General features: G+C 39.9%; 1 protein-coding gene across 2 annotated transcripts in view; it reads right to left on the minus strand.

The window, feature by feature from the left end:
* tspoap1 (TSPO associated protein 1) overlaps positions 1-18,493 on the minus strand; it is a 71,563-nt gene that overhangs the window by 19,091 nt on the left and 33,979 nt on the right. Inside the window, exons 7-16 of one of the 2 annotated variants that reach the window (XM_030437787.1) lie at positions 10,152-10,319; positions 6,467-6,550; positions 6,226-6,315; positions 5,637-5,759; positions 5,448-5,552; positions 5,177-5,227; positions 4,341-4,373; positions 2,057-2,237; positions 1,106-1,195; positions 478-683 (exon numbers count right to left, since the gene is read on the minus strand). In XM_030437787.1, the coding sequence (XP_030293647.1) occupies positions 478-683; positions 1,106-1,195; positions 2,057-2,237; positions 4,341-4,373; positions 5,177-5,227; positions 5,448-5,552; positions 5,637-5,759; positions 6,226-6,315; positions 6,467-6,550; positions 10,152-10,319 (1,131 nt within the window). Of the gene's footprint in view, positions 1-477; positions 684-1,105; positions 1,196-2,056; positions 2,238-3,923; positions 3,945-4,340; positions 4,374-5,176; positions 5,228-5,447; positions 5,553-5,636; positions 5,760-6,225; positions 6,316-6,466; positions 6,551-10,151; positions 10,320-18,493 lie in introns of both variants that reach the window. The other variant, XM_030437786.1, reaches the window with a different exon arrangement.

The raw sequence follows: 18,493 nt of genomic DNA on the forward strand, positions 1-18,493 counted from the left end.
GTACACTGGGAGCTGGTGGTGACTTTCCTGGAAAATATCACAAACGGTGCACAGTTTGTGATGCGTCGGCCGCTGAGAGTAGGTGGTTCGCACGCAACCGAACAGTTTTGTTTGTCCTGGTCTCTTCTAGCATTGGGAGTAATTGCTTAACGTTGTCATGGTCGAACAAACGAAAGAAAAGACCTATAACAGCGGACGATGAAACTTTAATAAAAGGTGCAGATCGCATTCATGTGGTGTTGTTATTGAGGCGTGGCAAAGCTGCCAACTGACAGGTGTCACACAGGTGACACTGGATCTCTGGGAAGCAGTGAGGTCCAAAAATACACAACCTGCCGAGGGGCTGCAGATGAAAGCTCACATCACTCACATCTTGTTGATTTTAATTAGTGTGTGTTGCTCCTGATAAGTAATAAATAAAGAATTGATTCTGAAATAAGTAACAAGTGAATAACTGTTCATCCTCAAGTCTGGTACCTCATGTGTTGGGCTTGATTTGTGTGGACTGAGGTGGGTATCAGACTTGGGGGTGAGGTGTGCGGTCTCTGACTTGCTGGAGGAAGAGCCTGACTTGCTGACACTGATGGTGGGCAGCTCACGGTGTTTGGTGACAGGCGAGCGATCAACCCTGGACAGCCCTGCAGCGTGGGGGGTGGCCCCCATCCGCAGAGCGGCAGCCACATCTAGCAGGAGAGAGAGAGAGGAAGAGGATAATACTTAATCCGTGACTTTAGCTGACAACACTGGTCCTCTCGCTGGTTAACCTGGTTGAGTCCATGAGCAGCTAGGTGGGTGAGGTCACTGATTGACATGCAGGAGGCTCAAGGTTGAACCTGGCTGATTAAACAGTAGAGGAAAAATCCTGTCTCCATCTGTCTGAGGTCAGAGGCCACACTACCTTGAGTCACACCAGCACTGTTAAGGGGCTTAGCTGGTTCACTTCCTACCGCAGCCCACGGGCACCGACCCTCATATGATGGAGAGTACAGACAGTGTTGGACTGTGACAGTGTGGGTGGGATGACAAGTTAGAACATGCCATGCTTTTTGTGACAGTGTCCACCACATATCATGAGTGACGGAGAGAGTACCGAGCGGATCATTACCCTCAGGGCAGGAGAGAGAGTCCCCTCCCTCGAGACTCCAGAAGGCTATTTCACCCAGGGACACCATATCCCATGAGCCACCAGTGCAGTCTAAAAACACATGAACAGTGTGGGAGAAAAAGCTTGTTGGATGCAAACAGTAGGAAAGGTTTGGACTAGATTTGCACTGATGCGGCTGCACCCTTACTGTTTAAACTACAAAGTCAACAATGAGAAATCCCTGTATTAAAGGCTCAAAGGATGCATCCCTGGCGGGGCAGTTTAAAAATGGATTTGGATGCTTTTGAAGGCATTGTGTCCGTGAGTGGACTGATGCTGTTGGTCCGTATTACCCAAGCCAGGCTTTGAGCCAGGGATCATTTGATCTTTTGATGGTAAGATGTACTTTGAAAATGAAAGATTGCAGGAACATTAACAAAGATTATATATTATGAAAGTTAAATATAGGTTGGGTAAGGATTCAACTACATGATTATCTTGAAACAACACAGAATAAAGCAAGCTGCTTGAATTTATATCTCTGTTCTTGGTCAATCAGTTGAAGTTGTTTCTTCAAATACACGGCTGTTGACACCACTGTGAATTTTGATGTACCAAACTCATTCATTTACTATTAACATTTTGCAAATAAGCACTTACATAAGACAACAGATGCAAACTGGCTGCTAGCTAATTCTGGTGCAATTGCTTTTAATTGTGAGCTGTCCCTGGAAAAAAGTAAAGAATAAAATACATATAATATATGAATGTGTAGGTAATCATTTTGAGGATATTACAAATTAATCAAATCAAATCAATTTATTTCCATGGTTCCATCTAGTTGTTAAGAAAGAGCACCATAGAAACCTCTCATGTTTAGCTTATTGTAGCAAAGAATGTATTATGAGCAAACAACAACTAAAATTCTCTTGACTACACAGGTTGTATCTTGGTGTGTGATGCGTGGCTCACCTCGTTCAGTAGTCAGGCCCACCCCATTAGTCAGAACAGAGAGGCTGGGATTGTTAAGGAGGCTAGAGCCAGCCAGGTCCACCTTCGAGGCCTGCAGTCGAAACTTGTCCAACTCTTGGGACAGCAAGCCAAACTGTTCGCTCTGGCTGCGACATTTCTCCTCCAGATCTCGTACCTTTGACTACACAGGTGCAACAGACAGGGAAGACACATACAGTAAAAACACAGCTTTTAGCAATTTACTTTAAATGGGAGAATCCACCTTTAAACACTATATATCAACATGTAATGAGTAAATGTAAACTTTCAGGGATAACTGTGTGATGAGGTGGTATAGTTTACACGTGTTGACTGCTGCATTTGCTTTTTTTTTTTAAATACATAAGCAACTGAGGAAAGTAGTTTTGTAATAGAGTCTGTGTTTTAAGGTGGATTTGGGTTTTAACACAGTCATGTGGAAAGACCTAACCCTGTGGGCCCTATTTTCATGGCAGCACAACGACCAGCACACGCAGACCCTCTTCCTTAAAGGTTTCCTAGAGAAGCTGATTCTTCACTTATTGAGCTGTTGTGACTGGCCAAGAGCATATGTATTAATCCCTACACCCTCCCATTTATTCACAGCCTGTGAGCTCTTTTTGCTGCTGGACATGCATAAACAAAACAAGCAGCTGTGCTCGGAGATGCCCATACTGTCTGTGTGTCCAAGAAGAATAGCACTGCGGCTGTCGTTGGGCTTGCACAATCAAACAGGGCCATGTATACTAAAGTAACCTGTTTTTCTGAATTGTCAGTGTCATGCAGAAACATCTTACACTATACAGTCTACTTAACTATGAAACACTGCTTTTATTATTTGATGTGAAATCCACTTTTAACACATCTGATCTTACACAGATGTGATTACTCTGGTTGGTAGACAGATATTTCGAGAAATTATGGCAAACATACTGATAATAAATTGCAGCTTAAGTGAGATATTAATAATACATTATTAAATGAAGTAAAGCAATATTTAATTCAGGTTTCTGCAAGACAGACAATGTAAACTGTGAGAGAAATATGAGCTCAAAACACAAATGACAAAGAATTAAAGGGTTCATTTAGCAGAAAAAGGGCGGCAAATAAAGCTGGGTAGTTTTCTGGTAAGATGGGACACAGGAGTAAAAAACAGAATGGGAGAGGTAGCGTGGGTTATGAGAAGTAATACATTGTATTTCTGTCTAACACTGCATTTGCTTTAACAAACAGCAAACACTACAGAAGTTTCTCTCAGCCCCACCGAGTTTCTATATGTGGCTGATTTCACTTCAGGTTGCGGTGGGAGTTTCCTGGCAGGCTGATCTGACAAAAGCCTCTGCACGAAACTATCTGAACAACATTTCCTGTTAGCTTGCACCTACGCACAGCCTCATCTGCAGTCAGTTGTTATCTGGCTAAACTGAGCAGAAACTAATACTCATTTACAAATAGCAATCCGACTCAGTGATGTGTTCGGTATACTGTACAAAAAAGGAGATAGTACCTGTAATATAGATCAAATAACAAGCCAGCATGATAAGTGTGCTAAATGCAGCTGTGCCGCACACACACACACATGCTGCTATCTGGCCTCATGTGAATTGCCTGATTTACACACACTTTGGTAACCTACTAAATTGTATCAGCATCAAATGGGCCTTTATGGCCACATGAATCATTTATAAAAGACTGTTTTACAGTCATCACTGCAGGGTTGCTGCTTTAAAAGTATAAAACACAAATTATGTCCAGAATTGGTTAAATTCTGTCAAATTGAAGGATTTAAATCAAAAGCAATTGGGGTTTTTTACGGTCCTACAGGAGCTAGGGAAGGGTCAGACAGTACCTGCATGCAGTCCAGTGTACTCTGGTTAGCAAAAAGATAGCACAAAGGAAAAAAGGGGATTCCAAAGTAAACACATGCTTGTCAAACAAAGAATATAGCAAAGATAACTTGTATTAATAAAGTAGAAACACAGCATTCTGCAAGAAAATCCTGTCAGGAGCCAGAGTCACTAGGTCTGTGTCTCGGCCCTCAGCAGTCAACATCTGCCCTTTGAACAACAAAGTACTCTTTTTTTACTTTCAAAAGCTGTTTTTAACAGATTGCAAAAGGCAGTGTGTTGACTTAGCAGCAAAGCTCAGGTTCTTGGGAGGGAGAGAGACTTTCTCCGGGTTTGAATAGAGACAGAAAGTAAGAGAAACAATGCAATAGGAAGGAAATGAGCATTTTTTTTAAAGAAGAGGAGCAACTATACTCTACCAGCTCCCTCCGCAACACAAGCTGAGTCAACTCCTAAAATAAAATACACACTTCATTTAGGAACAAACTCTCGTAACAAAATGCACAGTGTGAAAAACCGAGCACAGACGGCACACGTATACTGTCACCAAGTGTGGATGATGAAATCTTTGAGGTTAAGTCGAAGCTCTAAAGCTCTTTTTTTCTTTTTTCTTTTTTCCTTCATCGTTCAAAACTAGCAGCCAATCAGACAGACAGGGGCTTCAACTGTCACCGACTGTCTGGATTCATTTTGAATTCAAAGTGCGTTACACTCACACTGAGAGCAACTATAAATGTCACACAGCAGTGGAGAAGCCATCTGCTCAAACGGTTTTCCAGCCCCATGAAGTGCGACAAAAGTGGAAGTATGTTCTGCAACAGTTTCTCTGCCAGGTGTTTGAATAAGAATAAAGAGCCAATTGTGCTATGTGACTATGTTGCCTCAATGGCAGTGGTAGGTCGTAGGTCTACTAAGGACAGGGAGATTATTAAATACTTATACTCCTTTTGCTTGATGTTAGGGAGATAAGAAACACCTTAAATAATGAATTAGATTTTATCTAAACAGACAGGAATTCACTAGTGCAAGACAGAAATACTGAGGAAGTCTGAACAACACTCCTCTGCCATGGCTGAGTGATTTCATTTCCACTCTCTTGTGTGACTGTAATAAACACTGGCACCTTTGATTTATGTTCTGGGAAGTCATCCTAAAGTCTTGAAAAAGCAACTCAGGGCTTTACTGTGTGGCAATGAAAGGGATAAACAGTAACGTTTTTTTGCTGACTTGTCACAGTAGTGTAATACACACTCACCTCCAGCATCTGAACCACTCCCTCATGCTCCCTCTTGGCGAATAACTGAGCCTGATAATTAAAAAGACAAAAAAGTCAGTGTAAGGTTGTTTGTTTGCTCGTAAAAATCAAATTTACATCGCGGCAAGCTTCCCTGACAAAACTTGTTTTATTGGTGCCCAAAGGTTGCCTCCTGCTGGACAAAGCCTCCCATGTTCCAGCCTCAGGGAAATTAGGGTTTGATTTTAGCAAGACAAATGTATCTGTCAAGTGCCCAGGCTGTGGTTCTTACCCGCTGTAACCGCTTGATTTCATCCTGTTTGAATTTAAGGATAGCCAGTGCCTGCTCATGTTCCAATTCCAGCTGCTGCCTTCGCTCGGCGACCTCTCGCATATGCTATAAACGAAAGAAGGCCATTTTTTCAAGCAGCATTGTAAGAAAAAAATAAAAGTTCTGTATCTGAGCCCAGCAGTACAGTACCTTTAGGACCTGCTCTAGGTTCTCCAGTTTGGCACGGAGTCTCTGGTTCTCCTCGAGAACTGAATTGTGTCGAGCGGTCACTTCAGAGAGATCTTCCCTCAACTCCTCATTCTCAGCCCGAGTCTGAGAAACAACAGCAGGTTAATGGACTGGATCATTTTGTATGTTTTGTATGTATCACAGTTCTTGGATCCAGATTCATAGTTTTGGTCATCATTCTTTATTATTTTGAGATTTTACTCCACAGCAACATGAAACTTAAGACGACTTTTCTCAACTGACCTTCTAGATTCCCAGATCACAAAGCTAGTTAATATAAGTCATGATTCCATAAAAAAAATGTTTTGATTATAGCCTTTTATATAAGAATATTTTATGTTTTTTAACTACTCTATGACAGAAAACTGAATATCTTTGGGTTGTACAGAAAACAAGATATTTAAGGATGTCATCTTGAGCTTTCGACGACCAAACTAATCAGTTAAGAAAGTAATTTACAGATTAATTGACAGATTCAAATCAAAATAAATATAAGTTTCAGCCCCAGTTGGTGGGAAAAATTAAAAAAATTAAGGCGCTCAACACTGACCTGGTCGAGCAGCTGCGCCTTCCTCCTGAGGAGATCTGCCTCCTCCTTTAGTTGCTCATTTTTGCCTTGCTCATCCTCAAGCTGGCTCTCCTGTTACCAAACCACAAGACAACACTGAGATCAAGCTGAGGAAACGTCTTCAAAGTCCATTGTTGTATCCACTACGGTAATGCTTAAACCAGACTGGACTCCGCCAGAGACCATGTGAGAAGAGAAATAGTGGAGCGAGAAGATTGCTTACCAAATCCAGACATCTCTTCTGTCGCTTCTTTACTTCATGCTCAAGGTTTTCACATTCTTTTCTCTTCTTGCTCAGCTCACTTTCCTAAACCGACAATGACAACAAAGCAGAGATAATAACACTGAAACCTTATTTTGAAATCTAACATGGCTCTTAAACTACATATAATTCCTAACATAGTTTCATACAGAAAAACTAGCCAACAAAGAGCAGGATATACTGTATAGGAGCAATAATGTCAAAAGATTTGCCTTTACTGTATATTTTGCAATGCGGAATACATTGGCTTTAGTTTCCATAATGACCTCTGACACGCCAGCAATGAGGTATTACAAAGCTTAGCATCCTTTAATTATTCTAAATGCAGCTTACATGCAGGACCAGCATAGGAGAAATCAGCTTATTTCAGCATGGCCACAGGACCTCAATCACGTATTACCACTGTGACTGTGTGGGGGGAGGCTACACAACAGACAGGCTAATTGTAGACCACCAGCAGCTGACTGAAGAACTCATCAGTGGTGACACAGCAAGACAATAATGATAATTAAACTGCAATCTGTGGTCTGATTTGCTTGATTGTGTATCAGTCACAGCTTTAAAGGCTTCTAAATAATGTGTATCAAGTGAGGATGTTCTGTTTGCGTAGTTGAATCAGGACTTTGAAGCTAAATTAACAGCACTGATTGGAACTTAAATGTTCCGTCAGCTGTTTCACAGTCATTAAAGACACATTTCACTGAAACAGTTGATTTGCTGGGGCTCTAAGTTCATTTTTGTTATTGAGATTTTTCTCCCAGAGTCACAAGTAATGTATTTCGTCTCTTCACTTTACCTAACCCTTTAAACAACTGGGTTAAACAGGTGCAATGTATATTATTTATCTTTTTTTTTATTCCCGAAGAAAAAAAAACAAGATAAATTCATCAGCCATGCTAGAGACACTATGAGGCTTTACCTGAGCACCTCTGTGCTCTGATTTAAACACTAACATCAGTGTTCAAACATGCTCGCAACAGCAATGCTAACATGCTAATTTTAAGCAATTATAAATGTTTTCCATGTTGACAGCTGAGGCTGATCAGGCTGTCATTAGGTTTGTAAGTATTTGGGCATAACCCTAAGTACTGGATTGATTAAAATTTTGACATCAAGGATCTGACCTGATGATGGGGCTAGCTGAAAAGTGAACGGATCACTAAAGTTATTGAAATTCATCCTCTGGGCACCATTATTGGCTGTACCAAATTTCATGGCAATCCAAACGACAGCTGTTGAGATTCTTCCGTCCGGACCAAAGCAGTAGACTGACCGACATTGCGAGTGCGGCTAAAAATATGAGCTGCTTTCTTTATGAGCTAACATTATATCTGGGGCAGCTCAGTGTTTTCTCAGCTGATGTGCTTTGTCCTAAATCTGTAAGACGTTGAACTCATCTCTCACATCCAACTTTTTTCCCATGACTCATCCGCTCTATGAAGGATAGCATCTTAGTCTATGGTGGGAGGTTAAAATCCTTTTAACAAACCCAAACATGAAAACCTAAAGGTACATTTAAGCTATTGTCACCATGTTCCTCTTTAAACTAAAGGGGAAGGTCTTCAGTATGACAGTGCTCTGAGCTAAATGTGAATGTCAGTATGCTAACATGCTCACTATGACAAAGCTCACATGCTGATGTTTAGTAGATGTGAATATCTATCATGTTCACTTAGTTTAGTTTGTTAGCATTCTACCATTTGCTATTGAGCACTAAACACAAGAACAATTGAGGAGGATGGGGATTGTCATTAGTTTTGCAAGTATTTAGTCATAACCCAAAGTACTGTGTAGATGACAATTTTGACTGGATAATGGCGCAAGATGATAAGTCTAGTGATCACTTAAGTTATTACATTTGTCCTCAGGGCACCATTTCATTGTAATCCGACCCTCAGCATTTAAGATATTTCAGTATGGACCAATGAAGTCAACAATCCGATGTTGCTAAAAATATCACCCACATTCTTTCTGGGCTAACATTGTTTCTGGGGCAGCTCAGTGCTTACTCAGCTGATGTGCCCTGTCCTAAATCTGTAAGTCATTTAAATCATCGAAGACTTCCCACAATTATATCCCACTTTTTTCCCATGACTAGGTCAGACTTTATGGAAGATAGCATGTTACTCTATGGTGGTAGGTTAAGATCCATTAAGATCCATAGAAAACTTCATGTCACATTTTATCTATCTTCATCATGTCCCTCGTTTAAGTTCAAATAACTTCAATTACTTCCTTGTGCAGCCATATTGCAGCTTCATTTTCAATGTGATGATGAACAGCAGAAAACAGTAACTTAAATTATATACTTGCTCATTCCCCTCAGAATGTTGCAGCTTTAATTAGGACTTCCTTTTAATCAGGAATTTAAAAACAGCACATTACTTCCCACATCACATTAATTTTGACTGCTTCTCACTATCTTAAATTTGCACTCCCAGCTGACACATCAGTGAGAGTACAGAGGGAAGTGCAGGCATGATCATAATGGACACAAATCAGTCATGACAACACAATAATTGCATGGTTCAGTGATGGGAGGATAAAACAAGCAGCCTGTGACTGATATTTTGCTACTCTGTTATCAGTTGACTGCATATTGTTTGTAGTTTTTTTTTTTTTTTTTTTTTAATTATAGCTCATGTGATGTACCCTTGCTATAAACAAAACAGTATCAATTATTTTTTGGAAGCTCCACTTTACTTTCCAACAAGTCAAGACAGAGTTGAGAGGGAAAATGCTCTAAAGCCATGAGACCCACTAGTACAGTCAGCAAGGGCAATGTGCTACTGTTCTGCTTCCAAGGGACGCGATCAAAATAATCCCAGCATTGCATAACAAATCTGACCATAGTTTTTCTGTCAGAAGCGCAGAGCTAAAGTTCCAGCACTGAATTAAAGCTTCATTTTCACATGAAAAGTGGATCACAAAGCTAGAAACATGTACAATATGCAGTTATTGCTGCTAACGAGTGTGTAGGACTCTCATGAATGAGGAACGGACCGATTGGGAATGTGGGCCCATTAATTTAAGCAATAACAATAACTGGTGCATGCTATTCAATTATAGCAAATTGCCTGCATGTCCATTTCATACTGGAATTCAAACAGAAAAAACACAAATGTGGCACTTTAGCACTGAAAAAACTGATGTACTGATGTTGGTGTTGTTCCTGAACATCGTAATAAATGTTGTTCCAGGACCATAATTTCAACTTAAATTAAGCGAAAGAGCAACTCTCATTCAGGAAGCCGAGGATTTATTCAAACTGGAATATAATATACAGCTCCTTATTGTTTTTACACAAAGATCAATTATCATTTTCTGCGTCTTTATAGTTTTCTGTCTCTGTTTGGTTAGTTTTAGGTGAATAAAATACTTGCTTAGCTTTAGGCAACAAAAATACTTGAATACATTCAGGTACCAAAAATAACTGGTTAGGTTTATGAAAACACAGCTTGAGCTAAAATAGACCCTTTCACAATGTTAAACACATGTTTTATAACTTTCTGGTCTTTTTCCATGACATTACAAAAACATGACTGGTCAGTTTCCATGATGTCCCAGGAGTAAAATTAATTATGATGTTAAAGGGACAACACCAACATGGCAATACCAGATAGTGAGTACTACTAGATGCTCTCACCAGAAACTGTAGGCGCTGCTCCTCTGTGTGCTCCTCCTGATGGGAGGGGGTCGGGCTGAGGCCCGGTTGGGGCGTCACTCGCAGCCCCGACTCCTCCTCCGCTCCGGGAGTCTTCTCACACCTGGATGGAGCTTCATCTAATACCACACACGGGGTCCCTCCTACAACCTGACAGAGACAAGGATAAAAATGGTAAATGGACATGCATTTATATTGTGCTTTCACCTTCTTCTGACCACTCAAAGCACTTCATACACTGATGGTGTCACATGGTGCCGACCTGCAAATCAGGAGTAATACACTACTTCTTAACCAACGTGCCCTGTGATATTTCTTTGCTCAGCCATTCACACACACTCACACACTGATGGAAAAGGGAGCAATTTTGGGTTCAGTTTCTTCTTCTGTCTCGGACATGCACACAATGGGCATTATCCATTCAACCAGTCATTTTACAATTACAGAGGTAATCTTAAAAAGTCAAGATCCAAAAAGGTTTTAACCAAAAAGCTTCTGTTTTCATCTTTAAAACATGACCAACTACTGAGAAGAGAGGAAATATATGGCTGCTATACTGTACAGTAGCTCGTCACATTACACCCCCCACTGTGGGTGAGGGATTAGCAGCAAGCCTCCTTCCCAGTGGTCCGACTACAATCAATAAATAATCCAGGTGGAATCCCTGCAGCCTGTAACATGACTACAACACATTAGCAGGAAGCCTGTCCTTTCTAATTGGATGGGCTGTAGCAACTTGTTTCACAGTAGGGCAGTTTTCTTAACTAATTATTGTTGTGCATTCATCTTTATAAATTGTATGATTTTTCTAAATTGGATCCAGGTAGGGGACAGGCTGACATTGGTTAAAGGTTAAGAGTCGGGAATCAGTATCTAATTTTAGAGCAAACCTACTTATGCTCAGAGTAGAACTGTGCTAGTGCAGCCAAGGCCATGACCCAATAACAGGATCAAAGGCGCTCTGCCACGTGCTGCGAAGGGGATCTCTTCTTTACACTCTCCTCTTTTTTACATTGTTAGTAACTAAAAGGCACATCAGTCTAAGCTTCAGACGTAAGAGTGATTTATGTATATACTGTGAAAGAGCTGCAGCGATTAATCTATCTTTTTTTAAATATCACTTAATATTTTGATAATGTCTTGGTTTGGGTACTTTTAAAGACAAAATAAGTCAAATTCTCTGATTCTAGTTTCTTAAATGTGAGTATGTTTTGTTTTCTTCACTCCTCTATGACAGTAAACGGAATATCTTTGGGCTTTGGACAACACAGGACATTTGAGGATGTTGACTTGGGCTGCAGAAAATGCTGGACAACATTTTCCACCATTCCACCAGATACTTGATTTATTTATCTCACTGTGTGACAAGACAGTTACTGCCTTGTGCTGGTATGGCTCCATGCATCAGCCAAGTTCTGTTCCTGAGCTATGCCACTGAATAATGGGCAAAACATTTTTAGCTAAATATTATGTCACAATGCATTTAACCTCTGACCTTTTGGATATCAGATGCTAGATATTTGTGGAGAGTTGTAGTGTTTCCCCCAGTATTTTCTGAGACTGTGGCGCTGGGGGGGGGGCGCAGTTTGGGTCATCACACTGTTATATTTATACTTATGTCATAGGCTACTTAGGGAATTTCATTTTTTTTTATCTGGTTATAATGCTCTTACACAGCCACGGGTGAAAAATAACATACTGTGTCGGACACAGATGCGGATATGGTTGGACGCCTGGAGAGGCGGGTTGGGTTTTACGATTGCCATTTTCAATGCGTCAATTATCATCAGTCATTATTAGCGACACAAATAATAAGCATTTATATTTCATATGAGCTCATTCATGTGTGCTTGGGCCCCCCCAGAACTCCCATTCCCCACGCTGGCTTACTTTCACTTTTAAAAATTGGTCTGTCCAATTTTCCTTCGGGCGTTGGTATCAATTTATAGCGGGTCAGCTTGGGTACGGATTGTAATTTGTGCTACTGTCGGAAAACGGGTCGGATGTGGTGACCCGTGCAGGACTCTTCTCTAAGTGACAATTTTAATCCTCTAGCTAATTATCAAGCTAAATATCCAACATGCTAGTTTAACGTCAAAGACTGCGGTGGAAGACGACGCTAAAATATTTCCTTTCTCTAACACTGGATTTATTTATGCCTGATTTTTTAAGGTGTGGCGGCTTTTATTTTGCCGTGGCGGTGCGCCACAGTCAATTACATGTAAAAAGGAGGAAACCCTGGAGTTCTATCCTATTTGTTATATGAATTCTTGAGTTAAGGCTAAAAATGTGTTTTGTGAGGTCACAGTGACCTTGACCTCTGACCTCTGACCACTAAATTACAGGCACTACATCCTTGAGTTATGGTGGATAGTTGCACAAAATTTGAAGACATTCCCTTGATGTGTCCAAGAGGTATGTTCATAAGAATGGGATGCTGTGAGCTCACAGTGATCTTGCCCTGTTACTTTTGGCCACCAAAATCTAATCAATTCATCTTTGAGTTTATGTGAACATTTGTACCAAATTTTAAGAAACTCCCTTAAGGAGTCCTAAGATGTGTCCTTCCCAACAATGGGACGGATGGAAAGACAGACAACCTGAAAACATAATGGCCCCAACCACGACTGTTGCCAGTGGGGCAGCATCATCAAACTGATTAATTTCTTTCCATTAGCGTCGCTCATGCTCAGCCATCCTCACCAAAACTCAAGAGGTTTTGATGCACATGTTGTACATCGCTTTTGTTTCACCATCCAACTGATTCATCCATAAGGAACATAAAGAAACGCAAACCTATTAATTTAGCAACCATTGTTACAGTTTGTTTTAGATTGCTCTATTCACATAACATAAGTGCTGCTCTTTCATGCTGTGGATGCATATGACACAATAATTCACCGATGCAATTACAGTGGAATAGCTGAAGGCTATATATCAAAACATCCTCAAAACATTGAATCTATCATGTTGGAGTAGAGATACTCTGGAGAGGCTAAGAGAGAGAGTTCAATCTCATTATAGTTTTAGTAGCAGAACCCAAACACAACAAGAGTTCTGACCTGATTAGAAAAGAGTGCTTTTCTTTTGGCTGATATGCACTGCTATCACCACAAAACTGTCTGTAAAAGCAACCTGGCTATAACAGGCAGAATGGCCTCTATGGAAGACCACTTTTCTATAAACTATATGTACCAAGAAAACACACTCCAAGCATCTTGTAATTCTGTGCATAAAATCACATCTAAGTTTTCTGGCAGCACACTGTTAAATATCTGTAAATGGTTGTTAAACATGCAGCTGCTTAATGCTGTACGCTTGTATTCCTTTAACACATAAAGCAGCTAGCATCAAAGAGGGTGATGGTTTTGTTGTCTCTAAGATGTATGTTCAAGCATCACTGCAGATACAAACAACCCCGATATGGGCTGATAATGCACTGATAACTGTTCAGCACCGAATCAGGGGCATGTCTGTGAAGTTAAGTGATTCCCTGGTTTATCTTTTGGATAGCAGACCAGATGGTGTTAGTAGTGGTGACGAAAGGCCAGCAGGAGGCACTAATTCCATTGGCCCCTGTACAAAAACGGTGCATTGCAATGAGGGCTTTGAACTTGATTTCTCTGCTCTTGATTCCAGTTGGCGGTCATTAAAGATCCCCCCACGTCCATCATCCATGCCTAGTGAGCCCAGCGTCCTGGCGAAATGCCCACTTTTGTATTTGGTCAGTCATGCTTAAGCCAGTCCTTCTTCTTGTGACTCTTCATTAGCTTGTAGCACTTCGTACCCATTGAGTGGCCTGGAATCAAGTGCTGCTACAATCTGGCAAGGTGGGAGTAACATTTAAGTGGTGGCCAAGCTAAGATCCCAATGCAAACCCCATCCTTTTCAATAATCATTCCCCTACTTTTTGCAGCTCTTTTCATGGTGTTAATTCTTAGTTTGCATTAAGTGAACCAGATTTAACATTTTTACTCCTACTACAGGTACATCTAGGAGAATCCAAACTTTTTACACCATTCCTAAAATGTAATTAATCATTCCAACTTGGAAATACAGTCAACCACCACAGAAGATGAGATATTTTCATAAAAATACCCATTGATGACACATTGCAATCAGTATGACATGTATATTGCAGGTCTTTCAAAGGAGCAATGCTTTGTGCAAAGGGAATGTGAGAGCTCACAATGATGAGTTCAAAGCAAACATAATCAGTGTTCAGGCGACGTGTGATATAATACTGACATGGTTTTGACGAATGAGCACAGAGGAGGAATATTATGTAATGTCTCATTTATACAATGTTGGGAGGAATAAAGGGACTGTCATAGAGAGCATTAGAATGAGGCTTAGGCTTTTATGAATCATTTCAAAGGTTTATGTGCCAACACACTAACCTAACAAAACTCAGTGTGACCTGACAAGCTGTGCATGCACCTGGTCATGGTGTAATGTGTAATTATCATATGGAGAATTGAGAGAAAAGATCATCTGAGTCAAATGCTTCAAAAAATCCAAATGGCGTGCCTGAGCGAAAAACATTGATGCATTTCAACATGTTGCAGTCTCACATACAGTAGCAAAACTATAAGATGTTCAGAAACATAAGTTGTTATTGCATAACTATTAGCAGAGGAGGATTTTTATGTAGTGTTACTGCATAGTTAGAGCTGGAAGATGAGGCGTTGAGGATGTGCATAAATGAAGAATGCCTTTCTGGGCATTCATGTCCCCACCTCACAGTGTCTAAAGTCAAGCCATGTCTCTGCAATAATACAGTCCCTTTCTGGTTAAGATCTAACAAATACATACAGGTGTTTAAGTGATCTGAATATGAAATCTCAATTAATATTTAGATAATGAATTTAAGAAGATCCATTTCCAACTTAATCCTGCAAAAAATTATAAAAACATCCTTCAGATCATCAAATTCACTTAAGACCAGTATAGGGACCAATCCCTAGCTGTGTCAGTCCTACTTTTAAAGGAAATGTCCATTACCTTAAACTACAGTATGTTATATTTCTAAAGGGTGAATCATATCAGAGCTTGAGGGTTTATGGTTAAGGGACAGGACACATTTGTAGCGTCCCTAAAGAACCACTCAGCCTATAGAATATAATGTAGTTTTAATAGACACATCACATGGTATATGTGCAAGAATTTTGCACTTGATTTGGCATCAACTGACTACAAATAGTCTTATTTTATTATATTATTATTTATTTATTTATTATTATTATTATTATTATTTTAAAATAAGTTACAATCTCTAAGAAATCATAACAAATAGCTGCCTTATGAAGGAAATAATAACATAATTATTATAAATCTCCCTCGAGGGAATAATGATTAGTTATGGTTCAGTTAATTCTGAATACATGGTTTTGTTACATTTTGCATGGTTTGTTTTTAAGGCCTTATAAAATAAGTATATAGCTGGTTCCTGCTCTCAAGTAGTCTCATTGGAAACATATATGAAAATGTACAATTTCTAATAATTAAACTGCTCATTCTTTTCAGGGAGACCTGTCGGTCCTCCGTGAAATATAAATGATCAACCGACCAATTAATGACATACACTGGAATGTCTGGTCAAGTCAATGGCCAAATTCAAAGATGCTACAGTTAACATCAGCTTCAAATATATCAGTTTCAGCCTTTCAAAGGACAGAATTCCATAAAAAAATTATAAGTATGATCGATAGCCCACACTGAGATATTGTACAAATATCATACCAGAATGTTTTCCTCATTTTGCACAGTATTAATATTAATGCCATGTCTGCACAGTGAGCAGCAAACTAAATCATTCATGAAAATTATTTGACAGGGCAAATGAGTCCATAATTATATTACTCAATATCTAATATATATATAAAACAATCTTTTACAGCTAACAAATATGACTATACTACATATTGATGCTGAATGAGGAGCTGGAATGGTAAAATCAGAGGAACCTCATATCTCCTGACATGTCAATGAAGTTGATTTAAATAACAGAATATATATTACTAAAGGGGACCCTTATTTACCAGTCAATATAACTTGTATAAGTTAATGTATAACGTCATTTTTAATAAAACGTTTACAATTTATAGCAATGTATATAAGCTTTAACATTTTAAGTGCATATCTGTTTACTATAAAGGACAGTCATCAATATCAGACTGTCATAGTGTATAAAGGTATAATCAAAGACATTTGGCATTGAGGAACAGTTCCAGCTGACTGAATTCTCGCTCACTTCCTACATTCACTTGTCATTTTATTTTAGTGTAGGTTTCCATTTAAATTTAACAGACCACACCTAATACAGGAATTTTTCTGTATGTTGTTTTGCTTGACTGAGTTATGACAAGCAGGACCACAGGTCTGAATGCAACAGCCGCGAACACAAGCATTTGTTTAAACTTTGTCTATCTATCTAACTGTCTATCTCTACATCTGTGCTCTTTGCAAAAGCACATGTTCAGTGTGGCATGATGAACTGAACTTCTTTCTGAAAACTGAAGTGTTGAATTCATGATTTGGGCTGTTATGTATATTTGCTAGATGTGATTGCTGGCCTCTCAGTCACGGTAAAAAAATACTTCATTTGTCTTTAAGAAATGAATGGGACTGACAAAAACTGATTTTAAAAAAACAGAACATGTATCAAAACACAATAATTGATGCAAAAACTATTAAAATATTAAGTACATACTCAATTCCTGCTTGATGTTTAAAGACAGACATATTATCAATAGCTGTCCTGATGCAGGATGCAGACACGTCTGCCACAGCAGGTCACTGTCTGTGTTTTTGGCTGATGAGGTCCACGCCCAGAGGCTCACCTCTATTTGCACCTTGCGTCACACAGAGAGGTGCCGTTGTGTACACCTCGCACTGATGTGGTCCACGTACACTAAAGGATCAAGTACACCTTGGGCCCATGCGTACTAAAGCAGGGTCAGATCCCATTCAGCAGGCCCTGAATGCCATAAGCACATTGGTGTAATCCCTGCAGACTACTGAAACGGGTAACTGGATCACTTCTTTTAAAAGCACCTTAATGGATTGGCCTGGCCGTTGATTTTCTTTTTTAATACGGAGCATATCGATGTCCACCAATCAAACGCTCTACCACCCTGTCACTAAGTCGGCCTGTCTAAATTCTACATCTGGAAGCTCCAAAATATGACTGTTATAAAACCGGGTTCCTGACAAGCTGCCCTTGACTAGGCCTCATGCATGTCCCGTCTTTCTAATTTGTAAGAAAGTGGCGGTCCATCACAGATATGGTTGGGATTTACTACGGATTTACTGAAATGAATATTAAAAAACAACAGCTATGAGACCTAAAAGAGAAATCCCTTTAGCTGCGAGTCATATTGTTACACTAACATGGGGCATGCAACATACTAATAATCTTTCAGAATAAGCCGGTGCTTTTAACATCTAACATAGATGCAACACTCACTGCCTTGAGCCAATTCTCTCGCACTCCCAGTTCGTCATGACACCGATTTAGTTTTCAGTGTTAAGTCTCAACTTTGAGTCCTGCACGGCTTCTGTCTCACATCCAAGCAGACACATATGAGCTTAGCCAAGGAGATCTACACCGTAGCACTGAGACAAGAAAACTCAAAAGATGACATACCCCTTTCGTGTGATCTGTGGCAACGTCAAGGCGTCTTTGGCCTGCTAGTTATCCAGAGCAGGGCGAGATAGAAAAGTCTTTAGTGCGGCTGGAGTCTTACCTACCACCCAAAACCCTCTCACCGCTGCCACAGCAACAGAGAGCGGATTACTGGACTGTACCATTCTGTTGTTAGAGGGGATTAGAGTTCACACAACATGGCCCCTTTCTGGGTGTGCGCGTGCCACTGGCGGTGCGTGTGTGCGTCCCACAGACGGGAGATTACCACAATCGGCATTCTCATTTAAGCTTCACAGGCAGAGAATTCACTCAACTTCTCAGGAGAATTTCACAAAACAAACTACAAATAAGAGGTATGTCTTTAAGTGATGTAATCTGACACAGATATTGTACCTTTAAAACATACCTCTCATGTACTCAATTTACTTCTCTATGACAGATGTTCAGTGGTGTCTCTTACTTATTTTCACAATTACAAATGTTCTTTCTGCATTACGTAACCTATTCATATATTTATGATATATGTACGTTTTTTTATTTAATTTTCTGCCCAGTGATTCATTCATCTTAGCATGTTTCTAAGAACTGAATGGAGAGAAGATCAGTATTACATGCAGAGAGGGTCAGAGAGTGTGACTTTAGTATCTTTGATCAGGCCCAAGTTCAAGACAGGGAA

The sequence above is a fragment of the Sparus aurata genome, chromosome 13 (assembly GCF_900880675.1).
Source record: "Sparus aurata chromosome 13, fSpaAur1.1, whole genome shotgun sequence".
Lineage (NCBI taxonomy): Eukaryota > Metazoa > Chordata > Actinopteri > Spariformes > Sparidae > Sparus > Sparus aurata.